The sequence below is a fragment of the Stegostoma tigrinum genome, chromosome 13 (genome assembly GCF_030684315.1).
Source record: "Stegostoma tigrinum isolate sSteTig4 chromosome 13, sSteTig4.hap1, whole genome shotgun sequence".
Lineage (NCBI taxonomy): Eukaryota > Metazoa > Chordata > Chondrichthyes > Orectolobiformes > Stegostomatidae > Stegostoma > Stegostoma tigrinum.
The window spans coordinates 20829133-20853844 of NC_081366.1; the positions used below are offsets into that span (position 1 = coordinate 20829133).

The window sequence follows — 24712 nt, forward strand, 5'->3', positions numbered from 1 at the left end:
GAAGCATAAGGCTGAATCTTTCCAAACTTTGGATGTGTAATTTTTGGGAAGATTCATGGAGGTTTTTCATTCCGTGGGCTATGCTGACTTTTCTTACTCAGTCTTCAACTGCTTAGCTCGTTGATTAAACATCCTGGCTCCACAGTGCCTTTCTCATTAAACTGTGGTCGCAGAGTCTGAAATATTTGCTGCTGCCGGAACCATTCGCCTCTGATGCTGCCATCACCATATTTAACGCCTAGCTGCACTACATCTCTAACACTGCAATCCAGGAACTGCCATATTAAACCTGTTGCTAGACCCCAGTTGCGAAGGAGCTGGCTGAGAAAGGGAACTTGGCTCCCCAGTTTATTGACAAGACCTGGATACTCCTGCTGGACAATATGATAGAGAGCAAGGCTGTCCTCTTTCCCTGTGACGCCAGACTGTATCAGCCTGAGATAGCCATCTGGGCCAGTGAGGTATATTCAATGAGAAGAAATGCCCAGCAATGTAGAAATGAGCTTTGCGAGGGTAAGTACCACCATCTTCTCTCTAGTACCCCACATTCACTCCAACTCTGCTAATACATCGACCTCCAATGAAGGCTATGGTCTATCACACTCTGTATCACATGTAGCACTTTCACGTAATGGCTTTCGCCCACTCCATCCCCCCAAACTACAAATCCTTCTTGCCCTTTGTGTTTCCTACTTTATTTCACTGGAGAAATCTTACTGCCTTTTCTGCTCTTAAATCACCACTAACAGCTGTTTCACCAACTAATATCTCATCCAATTCCTCTTTTTGCTGGGGTGGTGCTGATTTGCAAAACCCTGTCCCCTCCCATATTGTAAGAAGTGTCACCCTTATATTTGAAGTTACCCACCTTCACAGTCATCATCGCCTCTGCAATGCAGCACAACATCTCCAATCACCACATTTGAATTTCTCATTTTCCCCAGTATAGCATGGACTGCCTCTTGATAACTCCTGTTCCTGTACATTGCCTAAACCCACATGACTGATCAAGACCAAAGCCCAGACTGAGATCACATAATGCCCTTGACTGAATGTGGTGGCACCCTCGACTGACCATTGTTCCCCATTCCCTGAGAGCTACTTCCCTGTGTCTTTCAGACATGGCCATTTGCTTAAAGCAAATTCAATGTGTTTGTCATGGATCTGCAGGTACATGTTGTAGGTTTAACATTGATGTTGGACAGTGCTGTACAGCAACATGTTTATCTCCTTGACTGTGTAGTTGGCAACCATGACGTGCTGCCTGATTTTCAGTCTTTGCTGAAAAGCGTAGCAAGGCAGAGATGCTGTCAGGCAATAAGTTAACTATGAAGCGACGATGTACTAAAAGTCTAGCCAAGGCAGAAATGCTGTGAGCATCCAAGTCCAAAGTGAGTGGGTGCTAAGAAGGCAAGCTAACAGAGTTGCATCCTGTACATAACTGTATATTCCTGTGCACAGAGTAATCAAGCTAAAGAGTTGGCGAGTTCCCAGGTGTAGCAGTGAGGTGTTTAGTGAATTTGTCCAAGATTGTCAATATGACAATAAGGCTTGTGTTTTGCCAGTACTGATTTTGGAGGATGAAGGGCAGAGATGGTCACTGGCTAAGAAGCAGGCCATGAGATGTTGATGGATGAAGATGAACATGGAGGCACAGAGAGGTACCCGGTGATGTGCATCTACCAGGTAACTGCTCAGCCTTTCAAGTTGGGAACTGACACCGTCTAGTTTTTCACTTGTGCCTCAGAGAATCACAAACTGCTCAGAAGTATTTGTTAGATTTTCATCTAGCCGATGAAATGTTCAGGTAAAAAGCAGACTTTCTTTCTTGACATTATGAATCTCATTGTTTTCATTCTCACCGTATTCTCCTGAATTTCTCATCCTTACTCACACTGCTCAAAGGCTCGGAGGATTCTGCCAATGCAGTGTGTGGAGAAAGTTCCTCATTATTTGCATATCATGTGCCATTGATGTAAAAATGAAGTACATATATCTAATTTTGTGCAATGTGCAGGGCTAGGCTATTTGACTTTAAGATCTACTGCATCAACTTGCAACGGAGAGGCTACACTAAAAATCGGAATATATACATCCATAAAGGTCAGTGTCCTAGTGTTGGCCAGAACTGCTCTTATCTCTAGAAGTTCAAGTTTGTTCACTTGCTGTCATGCATGCTGTCTGAGAATTTTCTAACCTTCAATGAACTCTCCAGCAATATTTCATAAAAACAGCTCATTGTAATAAAACTGCCAAAAGCAACAGAGGCTGCTTTATCAAACAAAATTTGGCATTGAACCACAAAAGGAGACAATAGGGCAGGAGACTTAAATGCCTAGTTAAAAAGATAGGTTTTAAGGAACATCTTAGAGGAGCTGTGACTGTTTGACAAGGGAATTCCAAAGCTCAGGGCACTGTTAGTTGAAGGCATAGCAACCACTTGTGAAGTGAAGAAGATTGGGAATGCGCAAAATCCCAGAAATAGCAGAGTGGTGAGATCCTCCAGTTTGAAGATGGGAGAGGTCAATATTGAATCACTTCATTGTTCCGAAGAAGTAATCTTTATGTCACATCAGCTGCATCCATTCTCTGCTTTCACATACAATTTTTCAGTGCTGAAAAGGAGTTCCATTCTTGCTTTTAGATGCAGCAGATGTATCTGTAACTGTTTCCCAAAATCTCAGTAATTACCCCTTGCCTAATTTAGTAGTCTGTAGTACTGCGTACAGTTTTGGTCTCCTTACTTGAGAAAGGCTGCACTGGCACGAGAAGGAGTGCAGAGGTGGTTCACGAGGTTGATTCCAGGGTTGAGAGGGAAGGCTTATGAGGAGAAAGTGAATAGACTAAGACTATACTCATTTGAATTTATAAGAATAAGGGGGTCGTATAGAAACATGTAAAATTATGAAGGGAATAGATAAGATAGAAGCAGGGGGGTTGTTTTCACTGGCAGGTGAAACTAGAACCAGGGGGCATTGCCTCAAAATAACAGGGAGCCGGTTTAGGATTGAGTTGATCAGGAACTTCTTCACCAACAGGGTATATGAATCTGTGGAATTCCCTGCCCATTGAAGCAGTTGAAGCTACCTATACAAATGTTTTTAAGGCCCAGATAGATAGATTTGGGAACAGTAAATGAATTAAAGGTATGGTGAGCGGGTGAGTAAGTGGAGCTGAGTTCACAACAAAATCAGCCATGATCTTACTGAATGGTAGAGTAGGCTGGAAGGGCCAGATGGCCCACTCCTGCTCCAATTTCTTAAGTTTTTTATGTTATACTTCTTACAATCATGCACTAAGCCTTCTCGTTATCCAAGAACAGTGTCTTGTTTGCAACTTCTTTATGGTATGTATTCTCTATCTCTGCACATGATAGGCCTGAAAGAGCGAAAATAAGGGAAGATTGGCGGTAGGAAACCTCCTCAAACAGCTTTTATCCAGGAGCACATATTTGTAGAGTTGGGCAAACATCACAGAAATCCAAAGTGGTCACCTGGAAAAGTACTATAGTTGCAGAGTTAGGAACGAGCAAGGCTAAGATGGGTTAGCAAATCAGGATGAGAATTTTAAAATCAAGGAAAAAGAGTATTGTTGCATCAAATTGTTTGTTGCCGTAAAATTCAGACTTTAAAAAATCTTTCTGATGCACATTGAGAAAGGAGGATTCGATGGTGTAATTGAAGATTTAATACCTAGACCTTATTTGACCAAATGAAAACAATGCAAATGATCCAGTCAAATAAATTGTACTGACACTGAGAAGACTGTCCTTGCAGTGAAGAACAACCTGAGGTTCCTTAAAATTATTTCTCAAAGTGAGGTGAAAAGGGCCAATTAGGTGCAGCAGCTGTATGGAAAACTTGTCATCTGTCTGACAGGCAGTGTCTACGAGGCTGACAAAAAGTCCTCTGCAGCAGGTTGAGAGGGGCCCTTAAATAATGTGTGAACACGATACGCAACAAAGATTCACTGTTCAAGAGGAATGTTAACTAATGAGGAATGGAAATGTAAGTTTCACAGAGCAGAACAGCTCTTGCCTTATATTGCACAGTTTATGTGAGGTTGACTCAATCTCTGTTACTTTTGTCTCTAGAACACTGAGGCTATTAAATATTTTGCATGTATACCTCTGACAACATCAGATGGAAGTTCACAGTGGCACACTGCAAACCAATTGGAGAGGCTCGCCACGAACCATTAGAATTGTGTGGCATCCAATTTGCTGTTCCCAACTCTAAGAATAAAGTACATTTTTGGCTTGTGGTGATTTTTCTATCAGGATGTGATCATTGCCACTTGAGGTAAGAGTAAGCGATAGGTTTGGGATGGCTGTCGCAGTCCAGCTCAGTTTTATACAAAGGCATATGCCATTTGTAGTGTCAGTTTGAAATCTGACTAGTGCACTTGAGGCCACCAATTACGGGGTTCGACAAAGCTTGATTAAAGCAGGATGGTTGCTTGAATTTTAGTCAATGCAGAGTGACAGATTGAGGGTCCGAGTCAGCCGTTACTTTAACCTGCTAAATAAACGGGAACTCTGCACAAACAGAGTACCATGTACCCTGTTGCATAAAAATGAAACAAAGAAAGTTACACAGTGAGGTGCCCTCAGCGTTTTGGATAAAATGAAGTCTGCACAGACAGATAGTAACCCTTACCTTGATAAAATATTGCAAACATAGAAGGCCATTTAGCTCATGTTGCGTGTGCTTGCTCTTTGATGAAGCTATTAAATTAATCCTGTACTACCTTCTCTGCTCCTCTGCAGATCTCCCCTTTCTAACAATAGTGAGGCAATGGCTTTGTGTAATTATTGCGAGACTGTTAATCCGGAGACCTATGTAATGTTTTTGGGACCTGGGTGCAAATCCTGATGTGGAACATTGTAGAATTGGATTGGATTATAAAAAAGTCTGGAATTAAGAATCTAACAATGATCATGAAACTGTTGCCGATTGTCTGAAAAATTCATCTGGTTCACTAATCTCCTTTATTAAATGTCATTTCCTAACTCTTAACTCTGGGCCAGCAACACCCACATCCCATGAATGGGGTAAAAAATAAAATTCCTTTTGAAAGTTATTTGAATTTGCTCCAATGCCTTTTCAGATGTGGTAGCCTGAACTGAATTTCGACAAGAAGCAATAGCCTATTAACTGAAATGACTTATAAAGTCGTTGGAATATCAGATGGAATTCGCTTTCGACATTGGATGTTTTATCATTCTGAATTCTTCCTTGCCTGTTTATCAACCTCATTGACAGGCTTGGCTTCCAGTCATGTGTGAGTCCTTTGAAAGATGACACATGACTAGTTATATCCAAGATGTCCAGTCCATGATCCTGCAGGGCAAGTTATTCAAACATGAGATAAGGTGGGGTTCTGAGATAACAAGGTGTAGAGCTGATTGAACACAGCAGGCCAAGCAGCATGTTAGGAGCAGGAAAGCTGACGTTTTGGCGTCTTGGCCCAAAATGTCAGCTTTCCTGCTCCTAAGACGCTGCTTGGTCTGCTGTGTTCATCCAGCTCTACACCTTGTTGTCTCCGATTCTCCAGCACCTGCAGTTCCTATTATCTAAGATGGGGGTTAATGTATTGTGAAGCAGAGTGGGGTATGTGTGATATCATGAAGAAACCTGTTGCCCAACTCAAAGACCTTTGTATACAGGGGAACTGGAGCTTGTGTGAGGGAATAAAAAAAATGGAGAAGAAAACTTTGAGGACAAACTTGAAAGAAATATTAAGACAGACAACAAGAACTTCCTTAAATATATGCAAAATGAAGAGAGAGGCCAAAGTGAATTAGAGAATGAAGTTGGTGAAAGAATAATGCAGAGTTGAATAAATACTTTACCTCTCTCTTCACACTGAAGGACACAGAGAAAATTCAAATTATTAAATAATCAAGGGCCAAAAGGAGGAGAGTAAATAAATACAGTAACTATCACAAGATAGATTTATAATCGACAAGAGATTCAAAACGTATGAAGAGAAGGCAGGAAAGCGGAATTGATAATTACTAGAACAGCCAATTTCTCATTGATTGGTAAAGCTGACTTGAAGGGCTGAACAGCCTAATTCAGCTCCTTTGTCTTATGGTCTTATGGTCGTTTGTGCTGTGGGAAGCAGAACCGATCCTCTTGATTCCCGGTGACGTTATCCTTGCCTCAGTTCAACTGCTGAATTTCCCAAGGCCACTGCAAAGCACATACAGCAGGTTAACTCCAGAGCTGGCAAACTGATTAAAACATTCAAATGCCAGTCCACCTTGTGCTAGCATGTTGGCTGTCAGCACTTTGTCCTAATCTCTTTAAAACCCGCAAAATGGCTGCGTTGGGATTGAGATTATGACATTTACAATTTTCAACCCCCATCATCTCCTTTTTGTGTGAGTTCTTCACATTGAGATTAATTATGATACTCTTGCTGTAGTTCCAGTTGAGGTCTGTAAACTCACCGCAGGTATATAATGCAGAACCTTGCTAATCTGTATGTACTAGTAAAGCTGCTTCTGATTCAGGTAAGTCAATCAGTCAGCTATTCAAAGGAACTGCAAAAACAAAAATAAAACAATGAATGTTGGTGAGTCAACTTCATTGACATTAAATGGGGAAACTCTGGAATGCTACATCAAGTGGAAACTTCCTTCTTTTCCTTTAGGAAGTATGGAAGTAGCCCACAAAATCATTTTCAAAACTTAACTTCTGCAAATAAAATTGTAATGGACATTCATCCATGAAGGTTAAAGAAAAGTGGGCTCAGTTACCTTGAATTTTCATGTACCTTTTTTCCAAGGAAAAAAGCAAATTTAGAAAGGTGACTTTTTACATCTCCTTCAAACAACTTTCTCCACATTATCTTAATCTTCAGCATCAGCATGCTGAAGGACATGCTAACAGGTTGGGTTAAACCCCTTTATTTTATCTGTTATGTAGTTGTAATGTCAACATTTTAAAATTTTGTTGAATGCATTCTTAGAATTAGACTTAATTTCAGATTTATTGCAAGTCTAATATAAAGTGTCGATTGTAACTCAGTGGAATAATTAACTAAAGGAGAGAAAGAGCATAAAATTTCCCTGACCCAAAATAAATCGCTTGCTTCTTTTCCTGGAGATTTTTGATCTGGTTGTACTGCAGATGAGAAGGCAAATCCCAAATTTTACAGTTTAGTTACATCCTGAATTCTCAAAAAGTTAGCTCTAGTAATTCCACAGTTCCCATCTCTCAGGGCATATCCCAAAAGCCATTCAGGTCAATCCTTGATGTGGCATATAAGATGTCACATTCTGCTTTACTGTGATAGTTTGAAACTCATTTCATATTTTGTTGAGTAAATTTTCTCTTTTAAATACAGCGAGTGTGAAATTAATTATAATCCCCCTGACAGCTTTCATTAAATGCCTTTGATAACAGTACTGAGTAATTGAAGTCCAGACCACACATTCCTTACATTTTTGCCCCTTAGAGCTTCGCTTTTTATTCGCATTCTTCACTTTTCCTTACCTTCCTGCCAGCTTGTAATTCCTGATTGAGTGCCCATGAAACTAAAGATGCTGAGGAATATATCAAATTCCAGGCCAATTAAAATCAATATTCCTATTACAATCTGATATGTTGTTCTTTAAATAAATATAGCTTTTAGTTACCTGCACTTATTTCCCTAGTAATATATAAACAGTTAAGCTTACAGTTGCATTTCAACCAATGGCCTCTGTTGATGCAAAAAGTGGGTAGTGGTTAAATCTTTCTAATTGATAACTTTTCAATTAGCATAAAATTTTCATCAAATTTTTCCCTCTTATCTGAAAGATGGCAACGTTGTCATTCCGGGCAATTCCGACAGCACTAGGTTCTGTGAAAGTATAGATTGGGAGTGTCAGTAGCCTTTTTAATTAACTGCATTATAATCGGGTCCAATCATGTCAACAGAAGTAGAGCGATTGTTGCTGAGTAAGGATCAGTACAGTAGCAGTAACCTTGGCCAAATATTTTTCTATCACAAACGCAGGCACTTTGACAAATTATAAAGCTTGTCTAAGATCTATTAATTTAGCCAATACTGCAGAACAGACCCAGAATATAAACTAGCCTACATGTATTAGCTATTCACTGATGTAACCAGCTGAACATCAATGCGTGTCACTTATTAACTTTTGAAAAAAAGCAGATCAAAGGCATGTGTCCACTGAAGAACATTACCAGAATAAAAGAGATTAAATAGTTTAGATAAAAACCAAAAAGAACTGCGGATGCCATAAATCAGGAACAAAAACAAAGTTGCTGGAAAAGCTCAGCAGGTCTGGCAGCATCTGTGGAGCAGAAAACAGAGTTAATGTTTCTGGTCCAGTGACCCTTGCTCAGGACAGATTAAATCATTTAGGACTGCTTACTCAGCTTCCATCGAGTGTTATTCTCCAAAAAGTCTAAACAGAAGAAGATTTGGTAGTAGCAGCTAAGTCTTAAAAACAAGGTACCTATCACTGAGAGAAGTAGGTTTATCAGCAACTTTATGCTGTAAACAACACGGTACAGTTCCAAAAAAGGGTCACTGACCTGAAACGTTAACTCGGCTTTTTCTCCACAAATGCTGCCAGACGTGCTGAGTTTTCAATCAATTTCTGTTTTTATTTCTGAGTTCCAGGATACATAGTTCTTTGAGTTAGTAGGATAACAAGGTGTAGAGCTGGACGAACACAGCAGGCCAGGTAGCATCAGAGGAGCAGGAAAGCTGATGTTTTGGGTCTGGACACTTGTTCAGAAAATGTTTTTATTTGTTTCATGCTACAAAATGTGGACAACGTTAACTTAAAGTGCCATAACATTAACTATGTTGTACTTCTAGGAGAATAAAGAAGCAATTCTGTAAATTCTTAATGAGTGTTTATAAATTTGCTGCTCTTCAGACCTGAATGATGTAGTTCATCAACAGTGTGTGATTCCTCCTCTGAGGCCTGGATTTGAGTCTGGTAGAATTAAAGTCTCCTGATCCTGTGGCCTTTCAGGTGTTTAATTGTACGGAGTCGGGATAATTTGATGGCAGTGATTGCTCGTCCAGAACACAAAGCAGTCCTTTATTCAACAGAAACTATGCTGCCTCAATCAGAGAGATCAAAAGAATGTGAAAAATGAAATCATTGTACACCAATTAAACAGAAGCTGGTAACTGAGGTTGCTGAAATCAGGTGTCAGCCATGGCTCAGTGGTATATTTCTCAACCTTGACCACAAAATGTTGATGATTCAGGATCTTCACTTTTGATGCCTGAGCATATAATCTCGGTTGACACCTCTGCATAGTGCTGACATATAGCCACTGCAATTCAAGTGTCCAGAATTATTTCACTTAAAGAGCTTAAAATGATCAGATTAGGAAGCGTGCTACACTTCTGGATGAGCTTTTAAAACAAGGCCCTGTTGGCATTCTCAGCTGGCTAAAACAAATCCCATGGCACTATCTGGAATTTCTTCTGATTCATGGCCAGTATTTATCCCTAAACAGCATTGGAAAGAGTTGATCTTGTCATGTATTTTGTTGTTGTTTGTGAGAACTTACAAACTAGCAGTTTTCTTTGCTAGGCTATAACACTGAGAAATAATAGGAACTGCAAATGCTGGAGAACCGGAGATAACAAGGTGTTAAGCTGGATGAATACAGCAGGCCAAGCAGCATCTTAGGAGCAGGAAAGTTGACATTTTGGGCCTAGACCCTTCATCAGAGTCTACTTTTAATGTATTTAATTGGCTGTAAAGTGCTTTGGGACATTCTGAGACTATGAAAGCATTATTTAGAGCCAAACCATTGCTTTGTCAATACAAGACAATCTTTACCATCGATTTAATCTGTGTGAAACTGAACTTGGAAGTTGTGGAATCATAGAATGACTCCCTACCAATACTTTGGAAGAACAGTGCAGCCAGACAGGTCTCTATCCTTTCCCCATTGTCTTCTGGCTTCTTTCTCTTTCAAGAGCACAGGCCAATTCCATTTTACAAACCACCAATGAATCTGTCTGTACCATTCTTTGAGGCAGTGCATTACAGATCATAACCACTTGGTGTATAAAAAGAAGGTTTTCTTTTCGTTCTTTTGCCAATCATCTCAAATTTGTGTTTTTTGGTTTCACGTACACACAGCCATGGAACATTTGTCTCTATTGATTCTGTTTAGAGCTGCGATGATTTTGAAAATCTCCATTAAATCTCTTCTCAACCACTTCTTGAAGGAAAACAGACCCAACTTCACTAATGTATCCATGCAACTGACTTCCCTCATTACTAAAAATATTCACCGTATTGTACAACATTTCTGCACCGACTATAAAATTATATTCTTCATCAGGTGCAGTACCCAGAATTGGACACAGTACATCAGTTGAGGCCAAACTAGAGTTTTATGAAGACTTTTCACATCTTGTGTAATTTTTAAACCATATTCTCAACTTGCTTTACGACCCTTCGCCAATTCGTACAGATGTGTCCCCAAAATACTCTCTTTCTGCATTTCCATGAGAATTGCACCTGTTATGTTAAGCAACCTCACCTCTTTCTCCTTACCAAAATACATCACCTCACTTTTCACTGCAGCAACGTATATCAGCCATATTTCCATCCATCCGTCCATTCCACAGTTTGCCTACATCTTCTTAAAGTCTATCAACATCCTCCTCATTGTTAAATCCAGTGAGATGCTGAAGTTTCATTCAGCATATTCTCCCTGTGTCTGTGTGAGTTTCCTCCAGGTGCTCTGGTTTCTCCCCACAGTTCAAAGATGTGCAGATTAGGTGGGTTAGCCATGGTAAATGCAGCATTGTAGGGATAGCGTGGGGGGTGTTGGGTTTAGGGGTGTTGCTCTTCGGATGGTCAGTGTGGACTCAATAAGCTGAATGGCCTCCTTCTGCACTGCAAGGATTCTATCGATTTTATGATATAGGTTCATTATTCACAGCCCACAACAGCAATCTTTATAGCCAGGGCAGAGCTACATATGTTGAATTAGAGGGAGTGACAACAGCATTGACAATTTTGCAATCTGAAAGAGATAGAAGTTATATAAGAAACAAAATTTAGGATGGGGAAAAGTGATACATTCTACTGTCATCTCCTTAATGGTTGCACTAATATGCGTTGCTTTTCAAATTAACACTGCCAATTCAGCGATTGGCATTGACTTATGGGCAGTTTTGTGCTGTTCGCAGAATCTAAATGGCTTTCCAAGCTCAATTAGATTAGAATCTCCCAGCCAGTACAGGAAGACTAGGTTTGAATTTACCTCAGAAGTAAACCACGTGCCACTCAGGTCTTGATGCCACTGCATTTTATTTGATATCCAAGGATTTGGGACACCAATGCCAATTAAAATCCTAGCTTTTTACATTTTAACATGGGATAACATTAGAAACGCAATACGTGCAGTTCATTCCAGTTGGCTTGTGAATAATTTCTGAACATGTATCTTTCCATGGCTTTGGTGTCTAACCTGCCTGTAGTGCAGTCTCCCTAATTTGACCTCTGTTTCAAGGGCATGTGTGCAAAATTAATAAATACCACAGTTCTGCTGGCAGTCACAGGGGTCTGGCAAAAAGGCTGTTGAAGCTGTCATTCCCACAGGGAGTCTTGGCTTCTATTCAGTTTTAACGTAACCTTCTCTGGATCCTCAGGTGCCCTTCAGCACCCTACTTGTAAATTCTTTGACAGCTAGGAGCTCCTGTAATTTTTCAGAGATCACAGTCTAGTGGGAGCATGTGACTGTTAGAACTCTATGCATTTTAAACCCGGGTAGCTGCAAATTCAATCTTTCACAGTGACAAACTGGAAGTAAAGGAATCACATATTCTGTAACATTACTTGATTTTTCATTGATTTCCAGTTATTTTTAATGGGTTTCCTTTAATGCGGAATAATGAAAATGATTTTTATATAAATATGTAGATCTCTACTTGTTTCCATGGTTTGAAGGGGAATTATTAGGTGTTCTTTCCATTTACATGCCTTGTTTGACTGAACTGCAATTCGAGTCTAAAGCAAATAGTGATTGAAGTGAATGATGGGGACTGACTGCCTCTGGCAGCATTTGCTAATCCGTCAGGCTAGGATCTGTAACCTTTATGGCAGTCACAAGCCTGGACGTCAGTCATTGCTGTTTGCTTCAAGCTGTGAAACTGTTTGTCTCTGTTTTTTGCTCTTGCCTGCAATTTCTGCCCCCCTGCTTACCTTCACTCTCCTTCCACATTTGTAATTGTCTCCCTGCATCTTGCTTAGCTCTTGTGGTATTTATAGGGAATAGTAAGTGGCTGGACATTTTTTCTGGCAATCTCATTGCTTTTTTTGTGGTATACTTTGTCCCTTTTGCAGATCTTCTAAACAAAATTCAGTGATTATTCATTTTCAGTACAGCAAATGTAAGGAAAACAAAAGTGTTGCCATTACCTAGTCATGGTTCTGCCATTTTCAGTATTCTAAAAAGAGTGAATGTGTACCACTTGTATAATGCCATCATGCTCGTCATACAGTCTGAGCATTTAATACTTTTGTTCCTATTTAGAAGTCAATCATTAATATTCTAATTGAAGTCAGAAAGGACTTCTTCCATTTGTTGTAGCAACTTAAATTGGACTGTGATGGAAACATTTTTGTATCACTGGTAATTCCCAACATATCTCCTGTTCCAATGGAACAAGTGCCAGCAAATTTTGGAATTCATCAAATTTTATTTCAACCCAATCATTTCTCCCCACTCTACTCCTTAACCCTCCTCCAATATCATTTCCCAGCAGAGAGGATTCCCAGGCCAATTGCCCTTAGCCTCTGCAAGTCTGAAAAAAAGTCTTAGTGAGTTTTCCAAGAACAATACTGTTGGATTGCCTTCTGATGGCCTCTCAGTACAGTGGGTTGAGTATCTTCCATTATGTGGAAGTATATCTTGGTCCATGGCCTGATTCAAAACTAGAATTCACTGCTCCTTTGGAGGGGATTTAGGAGGCATGCATTAAACGGTTCCCATCCCGATGCTGTAAAGTGCTTTATTCAGCTCTTATAAACAACCTTAAACAAGCTTTATTAATAAAACAATTCAAAGGCTTGGGAAGAGAGAACATGCTTCTGCAGCCTTATGGACACAGACTCCAGTTCCATGTGATCTGATATCACAGTGACATAGCTCCTTTCACACATGCTCGGTTGCTATTCTTCAAGTAAAGATATAGTTAACCCTTTACATTATATTCAATCTATACAGTGCTCTCACTGAATGTGTGTTTTATAAAACTCTTCTCCACTTTAGAATATATACCCTGACGGGGTTATGGAAGTGATTTATTACACAATTTTAGATTTTGCATGATTTGCTGTATGTCCAAAGGGGAAATGGTGCTAAGAAATCAGGAGACAAACTATCTTTATTCAAGTGCTGTAACCCAACTGAGAAGCTAGGAAAATAATTCAGATCACCACCACAGCTCTCTGTGCTCTCATAAATCAATTCCCGTGTTATAGTGAAGACACTTACATAGCCTGTGACACCAAGATGGGGTGCCTAACAGCAAAGAATGCATTTTCAGCTGGTGTTAACCTATTGAGACTCACAAATACAGGATACTAAGTCCCAGATGTAGTAAAGAGTCTGCTTATAATGTGCACTGTATATAAATCATTTCCTATTTTCTCACACTAGATATCAAGTTGGCTCAAAGCTGCCTTTATATTTTTTTTGCAGGTTTCTGTGAATTTAAAATTTTCCAAATACACGAGTGCAGTTTCGTAACAACTGTCAAACAATTCCCTTGCGAAGGATGGATGTCAAAGACCGCAGACACCGTTCCTTGACACGAGGCCGGTGTGTGAAGGAGTGCCGGTACACGAGTTCCTCGCTGGACAGCGAAGAGTGCAGAGTGCCTACACAGAAGTCTTACAGCTCAACTGAAACTCTGAAAGCATACGATCATGATGCTAGACTGCATTATGGGAGTCGTGTCACAGAGTTGGTTCACAGGGAATCAGATGAATTCTCCAGACAAGGTAAAGGTGGTTGAGTTTTCTTTCTGATATTACAATTGAAGAAAAATTAAATATTTAAGAAACACGAAATATTATGCAGTTGTCAGAAGTTCATCTTTCACAACATCCTTGATTCATTGTATACCCGGACTTTTAGTTTACTCGCTCAAGGAAACATCATAGTGTTAGTGTTGAAGTTTGCAGTCCATTTCAAGTTTCAGCTTGCACAATGTGAATGATAATGATGGAAACCAGGAATGAAGCTCTCAAGGAAGGGGTCTCATTTATGGGAGAAAGTCTCACTTGGATGTCCACTGTCATGATATGAGTTGTTCCTCATCTTCCACTTGTGGAGCAAGTGGCAACACTTATCCTGGCCTGTCCTCTGGCAGTTGACGGTTCTCCAAATGTCTCATAGAAGGTTGAAACCTCACCACTTGGGTTAGTTTCCAGCGTGCGGTTACTGATGATTGCGATCAACCAGTAGGGGTCAAATGTTTGTCTGTTTGTAAGGCATGGACTCTGTTCCAGTAAGGGCTATTGGATTTCCGATGAGTATGTGAGTATTATCGTAGTCCTGTGTCAATGGCGGTGCTTCTTTTGCTGTCAGCCAGCAGTGTATGTTGAGGAGGATATTTACCCTGCAGACCTTAAGAGTTCAATATCTGCTTACATGAAATGCACTTGAGTTATGTTGATGAGATCCTCCCAGGCATTAGCCTTGTGACTTCTTGGAGGTAGATATCTACCGTGTTTGCCTGGTTGAACCTGAGATGGTTTAAGCAGCACTACTTAGCTTTTGGATAGAACAGCCAAGTGAAGCAGACTGAAATTTAACGAGAATCTTCGAAAGACAGGGAGTTGAAATAAATATTACACTACACAATAGGCAAAAGGATTCCTCAGATAACTGGCAAATGTTTTCAGTAACATTTTCATATCCACCTACTATGTGATCTTTATATCATAGAGGTGGCAGGTTGCTCAGTCCCCCAGAAGGGGGGTTGGCTTACCTCTGAGAGTGGAACTTCCACTTGACTGAACAGAAGATCCACCCTTATGAGCTGCTGGCTAATCAGAACCTGGTGGGGGCTGCTGGGACTCACAGCTGGTTCACGCATGTCATTAGTGGATCCTGGAACCAGGTAAGTCTCCCATTTTTAAGGTGCTGAAGACAAAAGAGGGGTGTGTAACATGGAACTGGCTGAGGAGGGTGAGAAGGAGAATTCTGGAAACCATCTGAAGAGGAATGAAGTTTGGAGAGATATCTTGGAGGGTTAGAGTTAACACATAGGGTATACGTCCTTCCCTCTGAACAATGAACCTCCTCCCTTGCTTCACACCTTTTTACAATGTGTGACATAAATAGTGGCCTTTCCACTCACATCCAGCTGCCTGGGACAATCGCATCGAGGCTTCGGTGATGTCACTTTCCTGTTAATTAACGTGGTAACAAGAATCATTGACTGTTAATCACTGACAACTTTGGTGCCAACCCATGTACCATATTATGGTTATAGCAGCTCATGGATAACAGGAAGGATGTTGGATGTGAAAACACAAAGCCAGTGGGGTTGGGGAAATGGGTGTATAAAATTCTAATGCCAAAATGCTCAGGACATATCAGTGAATTGTTGAGCATTGAGATTGAAACCGTGAGGCCTGTGAGCTTCTTCAAACTCTTTTCCATTAACAGGAGTACAGTGGGCCAAACTATACAGCACAAGTCCTCCCCATTGTTGAATGGTTTCAATTATTTAGGTAAAGTAGAGCCCATGCCAGTTGGATGGATGCCTGAATGAGGATGATAATTTAAGAGCTATATCTTGCTCTTCTATTGGTAATAATACATAATTAAAAATCCAGAATTTTACTCAAAGTACATGCTTGCTTAGTAAGCAAGCATTAGGACTGGGCCAATCAGGCCCTGGAACCTTCACCTTGCAAGTATATGTTCTGTGGACTTAGAGTTAGAAGAGACAGATTTTTCTTTTCTCTGGACATTGGTCTCACCAGTTTGATGAGAAGACAAATAAAAATGTCAACCATTGAATGTATACAAACCTTGAGCCGCTTGAGTAACTGCAGCCTGTCTTTAGGAGATAACCATTGTGCCCAATTGATTCAAGCAGACCAGGTTTGGATTCTCAAAGGAGCATTAGGAATCTTGACACCCAGATAATTTCCAGCTCCCAGCCATGTGCTGCACCTTTAAACACAAATCCCTAATTGAGCAAGAGGCGAGCTTAGCACCAAATTAGTAGCCAGCAGCTGGAACAGTACAGCATGATTCATGATGAAACCAGTTGCTGCTTCGCAGAAAAGAAGAGACACACCAGCAGAGGGCCAGCGGTAGGAAATATGCCCTAAGTGCCCGTGTCTGTGTGGATTTCCTCCGGGTGCTCTGGTATCCTCCCACAGTCCAAAGATGTGCAGGGTAGGTGGATTGGCCATGCTAAATTGCCCATAGTCTTCAGGGATGTGTAGGTTCGGTGGGTTATAAGCGGATGGGTCTTGGTGGGATGCTCCAAGAGTTGGTGTGGACTTGTTCATCCGAAGGACCTGTTTCCACACCGTGGGGATTCTATGAAAAGAAAGAAGTCATGTCACTGCAGTGAACCTGATCTCTCTTCATGAAAGTTCACCAGACCATTTGGGTCTCAGGTGATTTAGGATTTGAACATAGCCTCCTGCCCCTTCCCAATCTGTTGGTAAGCACCTCAAGTTGCTTAACAGGATGCTATTTGGTCATGAGTGGGTTGCTGACTTGCTTCCTCCCCCCAACCCAATCCAATGCAACAGCCCTTGCTTTAAAAATTCCAGTATACCCGGGAAATCTTGGGACATTGGCTGGATTTTCATCTTTGAGGACGAAAGCCAGAGCCAGAAACCTGCATCGCTCAGCCTCTCTTGGTTGAAATTTCCTGCAAAAGTCAAATTTTCACTGCAGTCAAGAACGTTTATAGGCAGCGAAGCAGTCTCATTATATGTTATACAGTCCATTAGACTGTTTAAACAGCTCTAGGGAGCATTGGTTTTGGACAGCAGATAAATGGGCATGGAAATGACATTGATTGGAATGGAGGAAATGAGGTTGTAGAGAGGAAGGGGTATGTAGGGGCATGGGTTATGGAGAGGGGCCATAGATTTCTATGGGGTCTGCATAATACATTTTGAACTCACCATTCAACGGTTCTGTTATCCAGAATATGGTTCACACCACCTTTGTTGTGAACAACACTTTAAAGAGCTAGCCTGACTCCATAAAATTAGTGAAGGACCAGAACATGTCTATTCCTCCAAGAAGTTGGCCGGGTTAAGGGTGCAGGTTGTGGGGCCTCAATCCAATCTAGCTCAGAGCCTAAAATGCTATTGTTGAAAATCGTAGACTGTAGGAATGGAATCAGGAACAACATTCCCTCAAAGAGATGTGGGCATAGAGCTGTTCTGAGGACCCTGTGAAGTTCAGAAACGTTTGTAATGGGAAAAACTTGACTTTTGTGTGGGGTTCTCTGAGTGATATTTTTCTGCATAATGCAAGATGTGGTAAACAGAACACAACGTTTTTTGAGATATCAAGATGTAGAGCTGGATGAACACAGCAGCATCAGAGGAGCAGGAAAGCTGACGTTTTGGGCCTGGACCCTTCTTCATTTTTTTGAGTTATGTTTCAGCCTCTTCCCAATATTTGTTTACTTAAGTACAGAACATATGTAGGAGATTTCTATAGTTATGTGATGTCAGATCAGGTAAAAACATATCTTTAATGGTTTCAGCCAGTTCTGCCTTTGGGAGTTCTGTATGCTAATTCCACTGTGAAAATGTTGATATACGATGAGCGTGTGACTGGCTTCAAGCAATTAGAATCAGTTATCATATTCAACAAGAAATGCCTGAAAGCGGTGTCTTTGTTCAATATTGCCATTGTTCATAAGGTCAATTGAGTCAGAAATTGTTTCATGACTATAGTAGCTCATTTGAAATTTTAGCCGTTCAAATTGGGAGGCAATGAAACAGATAATTTTGAGAAATATGTGCAGAAAATGGCAACATCTAAACATTAAACATCACTACGCATGAGATACAAGATCCGTTAACTGTGTCTGTCAGTTATTTCAAAGAAATGGTGATAATATAAAAGACATCTCGGGGCATAAATCACAGCTCTAGATGTTAAGCTTTGGTTGTAGTGAGAGATCTGAACTGCATGGATAAACTGAAATTCATGTCATCTATGTGTAACTTAAAAGTTCAGCAAGAAATTAAACTGCTCCTTTACGAGTGATATTGTTTATTATTATTAAGCCGTGAAAGAAAATGCTCTGAAAAAGGCTGTGTTGATGGACTTTCTTTTGCATTTTAAACTCTACTGTTTTAATTTTTATTGCTTTTAAGTGCAATTTCAATTCAGAGAGATTGTGTCAGCTCAGAAAAATATCTTTTATTCACATGTACAAGACAAATATATTGGAAAAAGCCCAAACTGTAATCCAAGATATAAACTTAAACATTCTGTAGGCCCCTTAGCTAGTATGGTTGGTGCCCAGAAACTGAATGCTAACTTTGTAAGTTTTATGGATATGTTCATGCACAAGCTGTCTGATTTTTATAAGATGATCAATGTATGATTATAACTTTTGTTGTTCCTTTTCAATATATATTTTTTGTGGATTTCAGAAGAAACAAAATAGGAAAACCTTGTGTTTGGAGTTATCCCTTAAATAAATATGAGGACATATCAAGTTCTGAAAGTTACGTTTGCAGGATAGATAGGAATCGTGAGATTCATGGCTCATTGTGACTTCCTGCAGCTTGTTTAATTGCCTTAGTGTGTTGGAGAAAAATTCCCCCAGAGTTTTTGCTAAATAGTTCCTACATTTTTGCCTTTCCCCAGAGATTGTGTAAATACAAAGTTGGTGGTAGTCAGGTGAGTGGTGTTCATAGCTGCGTTTTGGCTAGGTAGGGGAGGGTGTATGGATTGAGCAATATTTCTTTTGGAGTATGCTGAATAAATTGCTACAATGTGGATAATTCCGATATACTTGGATTGTGACAGATTAATTTTCATTTCTGCCCTCCCATTTAATGGTAAAGTGTATACTTTCCCTCTCTAGCCTCTCTTCTCCTCTTGACAGAGCCTAGTTTCTCTAAGATAGCTCATGTAGGGTCCTTACACTTGGGGATTTCACAATAAGCCACTGGGAAGTAGAAGATCAATGTTGGACTGAGTAATTCATTAGTCTTTGGATCCATTTCTTGCCCATGAGGATACTATAGGCATTACTATCTGTTTGGTCCAATAACAAGGCCTAGACTGGGAACACACTGTGAAAGAATGATGGGTGCAGCTCCTCTGAGGCAGTCTCCACTAACAGCAACATTTAAAATCCACCTCTTGCTGCAATGTAGAACAGTCCATCTTCCATATTGCCGCGTTAATTAGCATCAAAGAGGTGGCTATTATTTTCATCTCACAGTCTGATCTCTGCAAAATGATTTGAATATCTGTTTTGAAAATGCTTCTAAACCATTCTTCAATTGGAAAACCATCTGCAATCTAATTAGGCCAGCAATCTTGGAAAACGTTGTGCAGACCCAAGAGAGTAACATGACCTGACATTCTTCAATTTGAATCTTTCCTTTGTGTTCAACTTTCATGTTTCTTTGTGAAGTTTGTAATGACAATTTCCTCCCCAGCTGTGATTCACAAGTAAAATTTCTCTGATATTTAACTGAAATTTTCCAGCCCATTTGGGCCAGGTTGGAAGAGACGGTGTCATCCCCAACATCTTCCACCACCGTGCCAATCTGGAAGCAGCTGGCATGGAGGCTCTTGGAGACCAATTGTGTCTTGTAAGTGGCCAGTTAATGGCATCTTTTCATCTCTTCTAGTGTTTTACCAACAGCTACAAGTTAAATTGGAAGACCGCCATGTAAAGCAAGGGAACCTCCCAGCAGGCTTTGTCAAAGGTGCCCCCCTTTATCAGAACTGTCTGGTTCATGGAGGGTACCCCAAAAGTAGTAGCTGTCCCCAAAGGAATGTCACTACCTGCCCTTAGAGAAGCTCACCACCCCTGCCACCTGCCACAGCTATAGACCTCTCTTAGCTGACATGGCCTTCGATGCAAGCTCAATTTTAACATCCAGATCCATGAGTGGTTGCTGTTCCTGAGTAGGGATGACAACCCTACCAATTATGTTCTATTAGCTTGGAGCCAGACTCCAGCATGAGTTGTAAGAGACTATCAGGCCTTTAGAGATGAAAGGTCACCTCGACTTGAAACTTTAATCTGTTTCTTTCCACAGATTGTCCAAAACCTGCTAAGATTTTGCAGCACCTTATGTGTTTATTATGTAACATTTTGATATTTGTTTCTGGACTGCACTACTACATGGGCAAACAATTTCATGTACATGAATGCTGGACATTTTTTTTTATAAAATGACAAAATACCCTGATGCAAATCACTAAAAATCAAAGGAACCAACAGTTGCATTTATAGTGCTTTTCACAATCTCATGCTTTACAACCAGCTGTGTGCATGTTTTGAAGGACAGTGAATTTTTTAAAGAATGAAACATTGCATCCAATTTGTATTTAGTAATATCCCATAAACATCATTGTGATCGGAACCAGGCAATTTATTTTAGCGATGTTAGTTGAAGAAACATGTTAGCCAGGCACCAGGGTAACTCTGCAGATCTTCAAAACAGTATCATATGACCTGAGAGACCAGAACAAACTATAGCTTTCCACCTCATCTGAAGGATGCCGCTTCTCAGTACTGCACCATATGTCAGTTCTGGAGTGGTCCTTGAATTTGCAATATTGATGCAAGATTCCTACCCACTGAGCAGTGGCTGAAGATGGTATAATGATGCAGGATTTGGAGAAATCCTTGATACAATTTTCGGGTCACAAAATTGCAGCAGCACCAAGTCATTGCATTAATGTCATCTGACTTGGAAATCCTGGTGACCTCTCAGCACCCTTACTGGTTACCATGTTTACTCATAAATACAAAGGTAGAGATGCCATGGGAAGCTGTTTTCGCTCCATGCTAATATTTTGCCTGGTAGTTTCTAAAGTAAACCAGATTATTGTCTCAGAAGTCCATTGGCATTCAATTGCCATGCCTGTGAAGAAGGGCAGTGGACCATGAAAAAGATGTCACACCTAAATATGTAATAACTGAAGTCACTCTCAGCTCAGACATTAACACACGTTCAGATTTTCATTGCAGTTTCCCATAAGCATTTTAGAATAGAAAACCAGAAACCATGAAAAGGTAACATCTAAATGAAGATAACAAAATGTGAAGCTGGATGAACACAGCAGGCCAAGCAGCATCTTAGGAGCACAAAAGCTGACGTTTCGGGCCTAGGATGAAGATGCAGCTTTGAAAAAGAGATAACACATTGTGGAGCTGGAGGAACACAGCAGGCCAGGCAAAGGAGCAAGCAAGTGGACATTTCGGGTCCCAAACCGAAATGTCAACTTTCCTGCTTCTCTGATGCTGCCTGGCCTGCTGTGTACCTCCAGATCCACACTGTGTTATCTCAGACTCCAGCATTGGCAGTGCTTACTATCTCTCAGTTGTGGAGAAGAAACATGATATGGCACAGAATTTTGTTTCTGATGGCCTGACGTTATTTTGACTGCATGCAGCATAGGCTACTCCATGTAGCATTTTTCTCCATATAAATTGGGGACCCAGAATTGCCGTAGCCTTCTTTAAAAATAAATGTTTTTATTGTATTGTTTTCAGCAGCTCATAAGCAAGTCATATACCACCTGTGCTGCAAGAAGCCATCTCCTCTCCAACAAAAAATTTGTAAATCTCCTTCCTCAAAACAGGAGGGATGCTTGCGATGGAGCACAGCATTGCAGAAACCTGCATGCAGAGTCTTTAAATGTCGCTTCCCAGGAGACTCTCCCATTCCTACTACCCACCTTAGATGTACCGGAAGGATTTTTCGGTTGGCAGTGAATCTGGTTGGCCACTGTTGTGGACGTACTTGCCATGTCATTAAGTCCTAAAATAGGACAAAAATGGAGCTCCTGTTTCAGAGGCAGGGACACAACCCATTGTGCCAAATGGCTCTTACAAAATCTGTAAATGACCTGGCGATGGATCAAGAGCCTTCTCTGTGTTTTTTACTTCAGTGACAGCTGTGATAATACTCAAACATAATCCTGTTTGCTAGCCTGACTTCACAAAATATTATCTTGTTTGTAATCACCTTGGCATGCCTGACTAACTGCAATGTTGGCCTCTCCTTCCAAAACATCGCAATGACAGTATGTCACAGTTTCAGTGGCACTGCATTCCAGGATGTTGATCACTTGTCAAGTGATGTGTAACTGTACTCGGGTTTTTTCTGATTTGTCTTTATCAAGGCCCTGTCATCTCCTGTCTTTTCATTTAAGTTCATTGATCCAGTTTTAGAAATATCGATTGGCCATCAAACCATAAACCACAAATAGGTCATTAATGTTTCCTGCACCACTTCCTACCAAAAACTGTTATTTGAATGGTTTGAAATGTACAATAATTTAAGTTCTAAGGCATTTTTATTCCCTCTGTCAGCCCTGTATTATGAATGGGTACAGCTAGGTATTTTCACATCTGGTTATTTGTTGCCATAGGGGGTCTTAACAGAAAATAGTTGGGAATTTCATCCTGATAAACTTTGACCCAGCTATCCTCTGGGGATGCTGTATTTAGGCACTGGAACTAACAGTTTTAGGGGCTCAGTACCAACCAAGGAGATTTCCATTGTGATACGTATTAACAATGTGTTAATTTGCAACATATCTGCTGTTTTTTTTGAGCATGCAAAAGATAGCAAGCCAGGAGGAGGTCTGTTGAAAACTCTGAACATCCATGAGTTTCCACTGTCAATGACATCATGTTGTAATGTTGTTTTTCTTGGTTAAGCTTATGATCCTTGTCACATTGAAGTGATGTACCTATTAATATGGTATAATTTCCTTCAAACTTTGAGGCTAATGTTTAAAAATGACAAATCTATTGCCAAGCGGGTTGTTGCATTTTGATGCATTCCTTTGCTTATTCTTCACCCAGCATGAGGTAATTGACTGTAATAACAAATCCGTTCTCAGGTGCGATTAAAGTTTTTATTTTCTGTTTGACTCCTAATGTTCCATCACTTCAGCTCTATATTTGAAATATTTATATATCCATCATTTGCTGCAGGCCTGCAGATGCCCTATTTTGGTGATGAATGTTGTTCTTTTCCTTAAAAAAATAGAAGTGGTAAATTGTTTTTCATGACTTTTGAAATGACCACTGCTGTTCTTTTTACTGTCTCTCTTAGTATCCACCTGTGAGTTTGAATCCTTGCTCCCGCTCATCTCTGCATGACTAGTGTTTGGCAAACAGCCAGACAGTGCAGTGATGATAGAAAAGCAGGATAATGGACACAGCAAGCCATTTTAAACCACTTCAAGGACTCTGATTATTTATTTATTTCTAGGTTTTCACAAAAAAACATGCTTTCCGGATGAGACTATAAGCTGATTTGGAGGATGATAGAGGGATGGATGCATTACTGGGAAACAGAAGTTGCAGCATCTTTCTGTATCAACAAATTTAGCTGCACTTGAACTTAACAGCAATTTAAAAAATGGCTTGATCCTAATGTTAATGTTGAAAGTATGTGGTATAAATTGGATGTTAAGCTCGAGCTGAAAGTGATATAAAATAGAATGATACTCCTCAACAATGGGAAGCTTATTCTGCTTCACACCAGTATCAGGTTTGAAACCTGACTCTGAATTCAGGCTCTATAACAATACCTTATAATTGTGAGTGCTGATGTGAAAAGAAGTCACTTTGTACAAACCTACATTTGTAGTGTAAATGCAATCTAAAATAGAAGGGTTAAACTCAATTCATGAACACTACCTTAGCAGCGCACAATGTTGTACAAGTTCATCTACTCAGTTCCTGGTCAATAGGCAGCTCAACTCAAATTACTAGCATTATTCAACCACAGTGCAATGTACTGACATCATATATTCACGGACTCACAGAATCCTTTGTATCTCAGGAAAGGCGATTCTAGCCCTCTAAGTTTATTTCGTTCAGCTGCCTAACCAATTGCCTTTTGAATTCATTCATAACCTCTCTTTACACATTGACACAGCAAGTTCCAGGTCATCACCATTCACTAGGTAAAAAATGTATTCCTTTCATTCCCCCCTCTTGTTGAAAACTTTAAATCTGTGTTCTCCAGTCTCTGTATGATCAACCAAAAGGGACAGTTTTTTTTTCTTTCTCACATAAACCTGCCATAATCTAGTACATCTTTATCAACTAAAAATGGAAAGAACTGCAGATGCTGTAAATCGGGAATTAAAACAAAGTTGCTGGGGAAGCTCAGCAGGTCTGGCAGTATCTATGAAGGAAAAGGATCCGGTGACCTTTCCTCAGAACGTATTTTATCAAACCTTTCCTGAATCTCCTTTGCTATAAAAAGAATAAGCCAGATTCTTGAACAAGTCTAGCAGCTAAAATCTCTCATCCTTGGAGTGATTCTAGTACATTTCTTCTGTGTCTTCTGAAGGATTTTCACACTCTTCCTAAAATATGATGACCAGAGCTTGATGCAATACTCCAGTTGTGGGTTTAATCAAAGCTTTGTATAAGCTTAATGTAACGTCTCTGTTTTTGTTCTCAATATCTCGATTGA

The 24712-nt window shown here is 40.2% G+C and overlaps 1 protein-coding gene across 1 annotated transcript in view; it reads left to right on the forward strand.

The window, feature by feature from the left end:
- Positions 1-24712, forward strand: part of LOC125458215 (teneurin-2-like) — a 2666206-nt gene that overhangs the window by 1862706 nt on the left and 778788 nt on the right. The window contains exon 13 of the mRNA XM_059650601.1: positions 13713-14014. Within this exon, the coding sequence (XP_059506584.1) occupies positions 13789-14014 (226 nt within the window). The 5' untranslated portion in view covers positions 13713-13788. The remainder of the gene's footprint in view (positions 1-13712; positions 14015-24712) is intronic.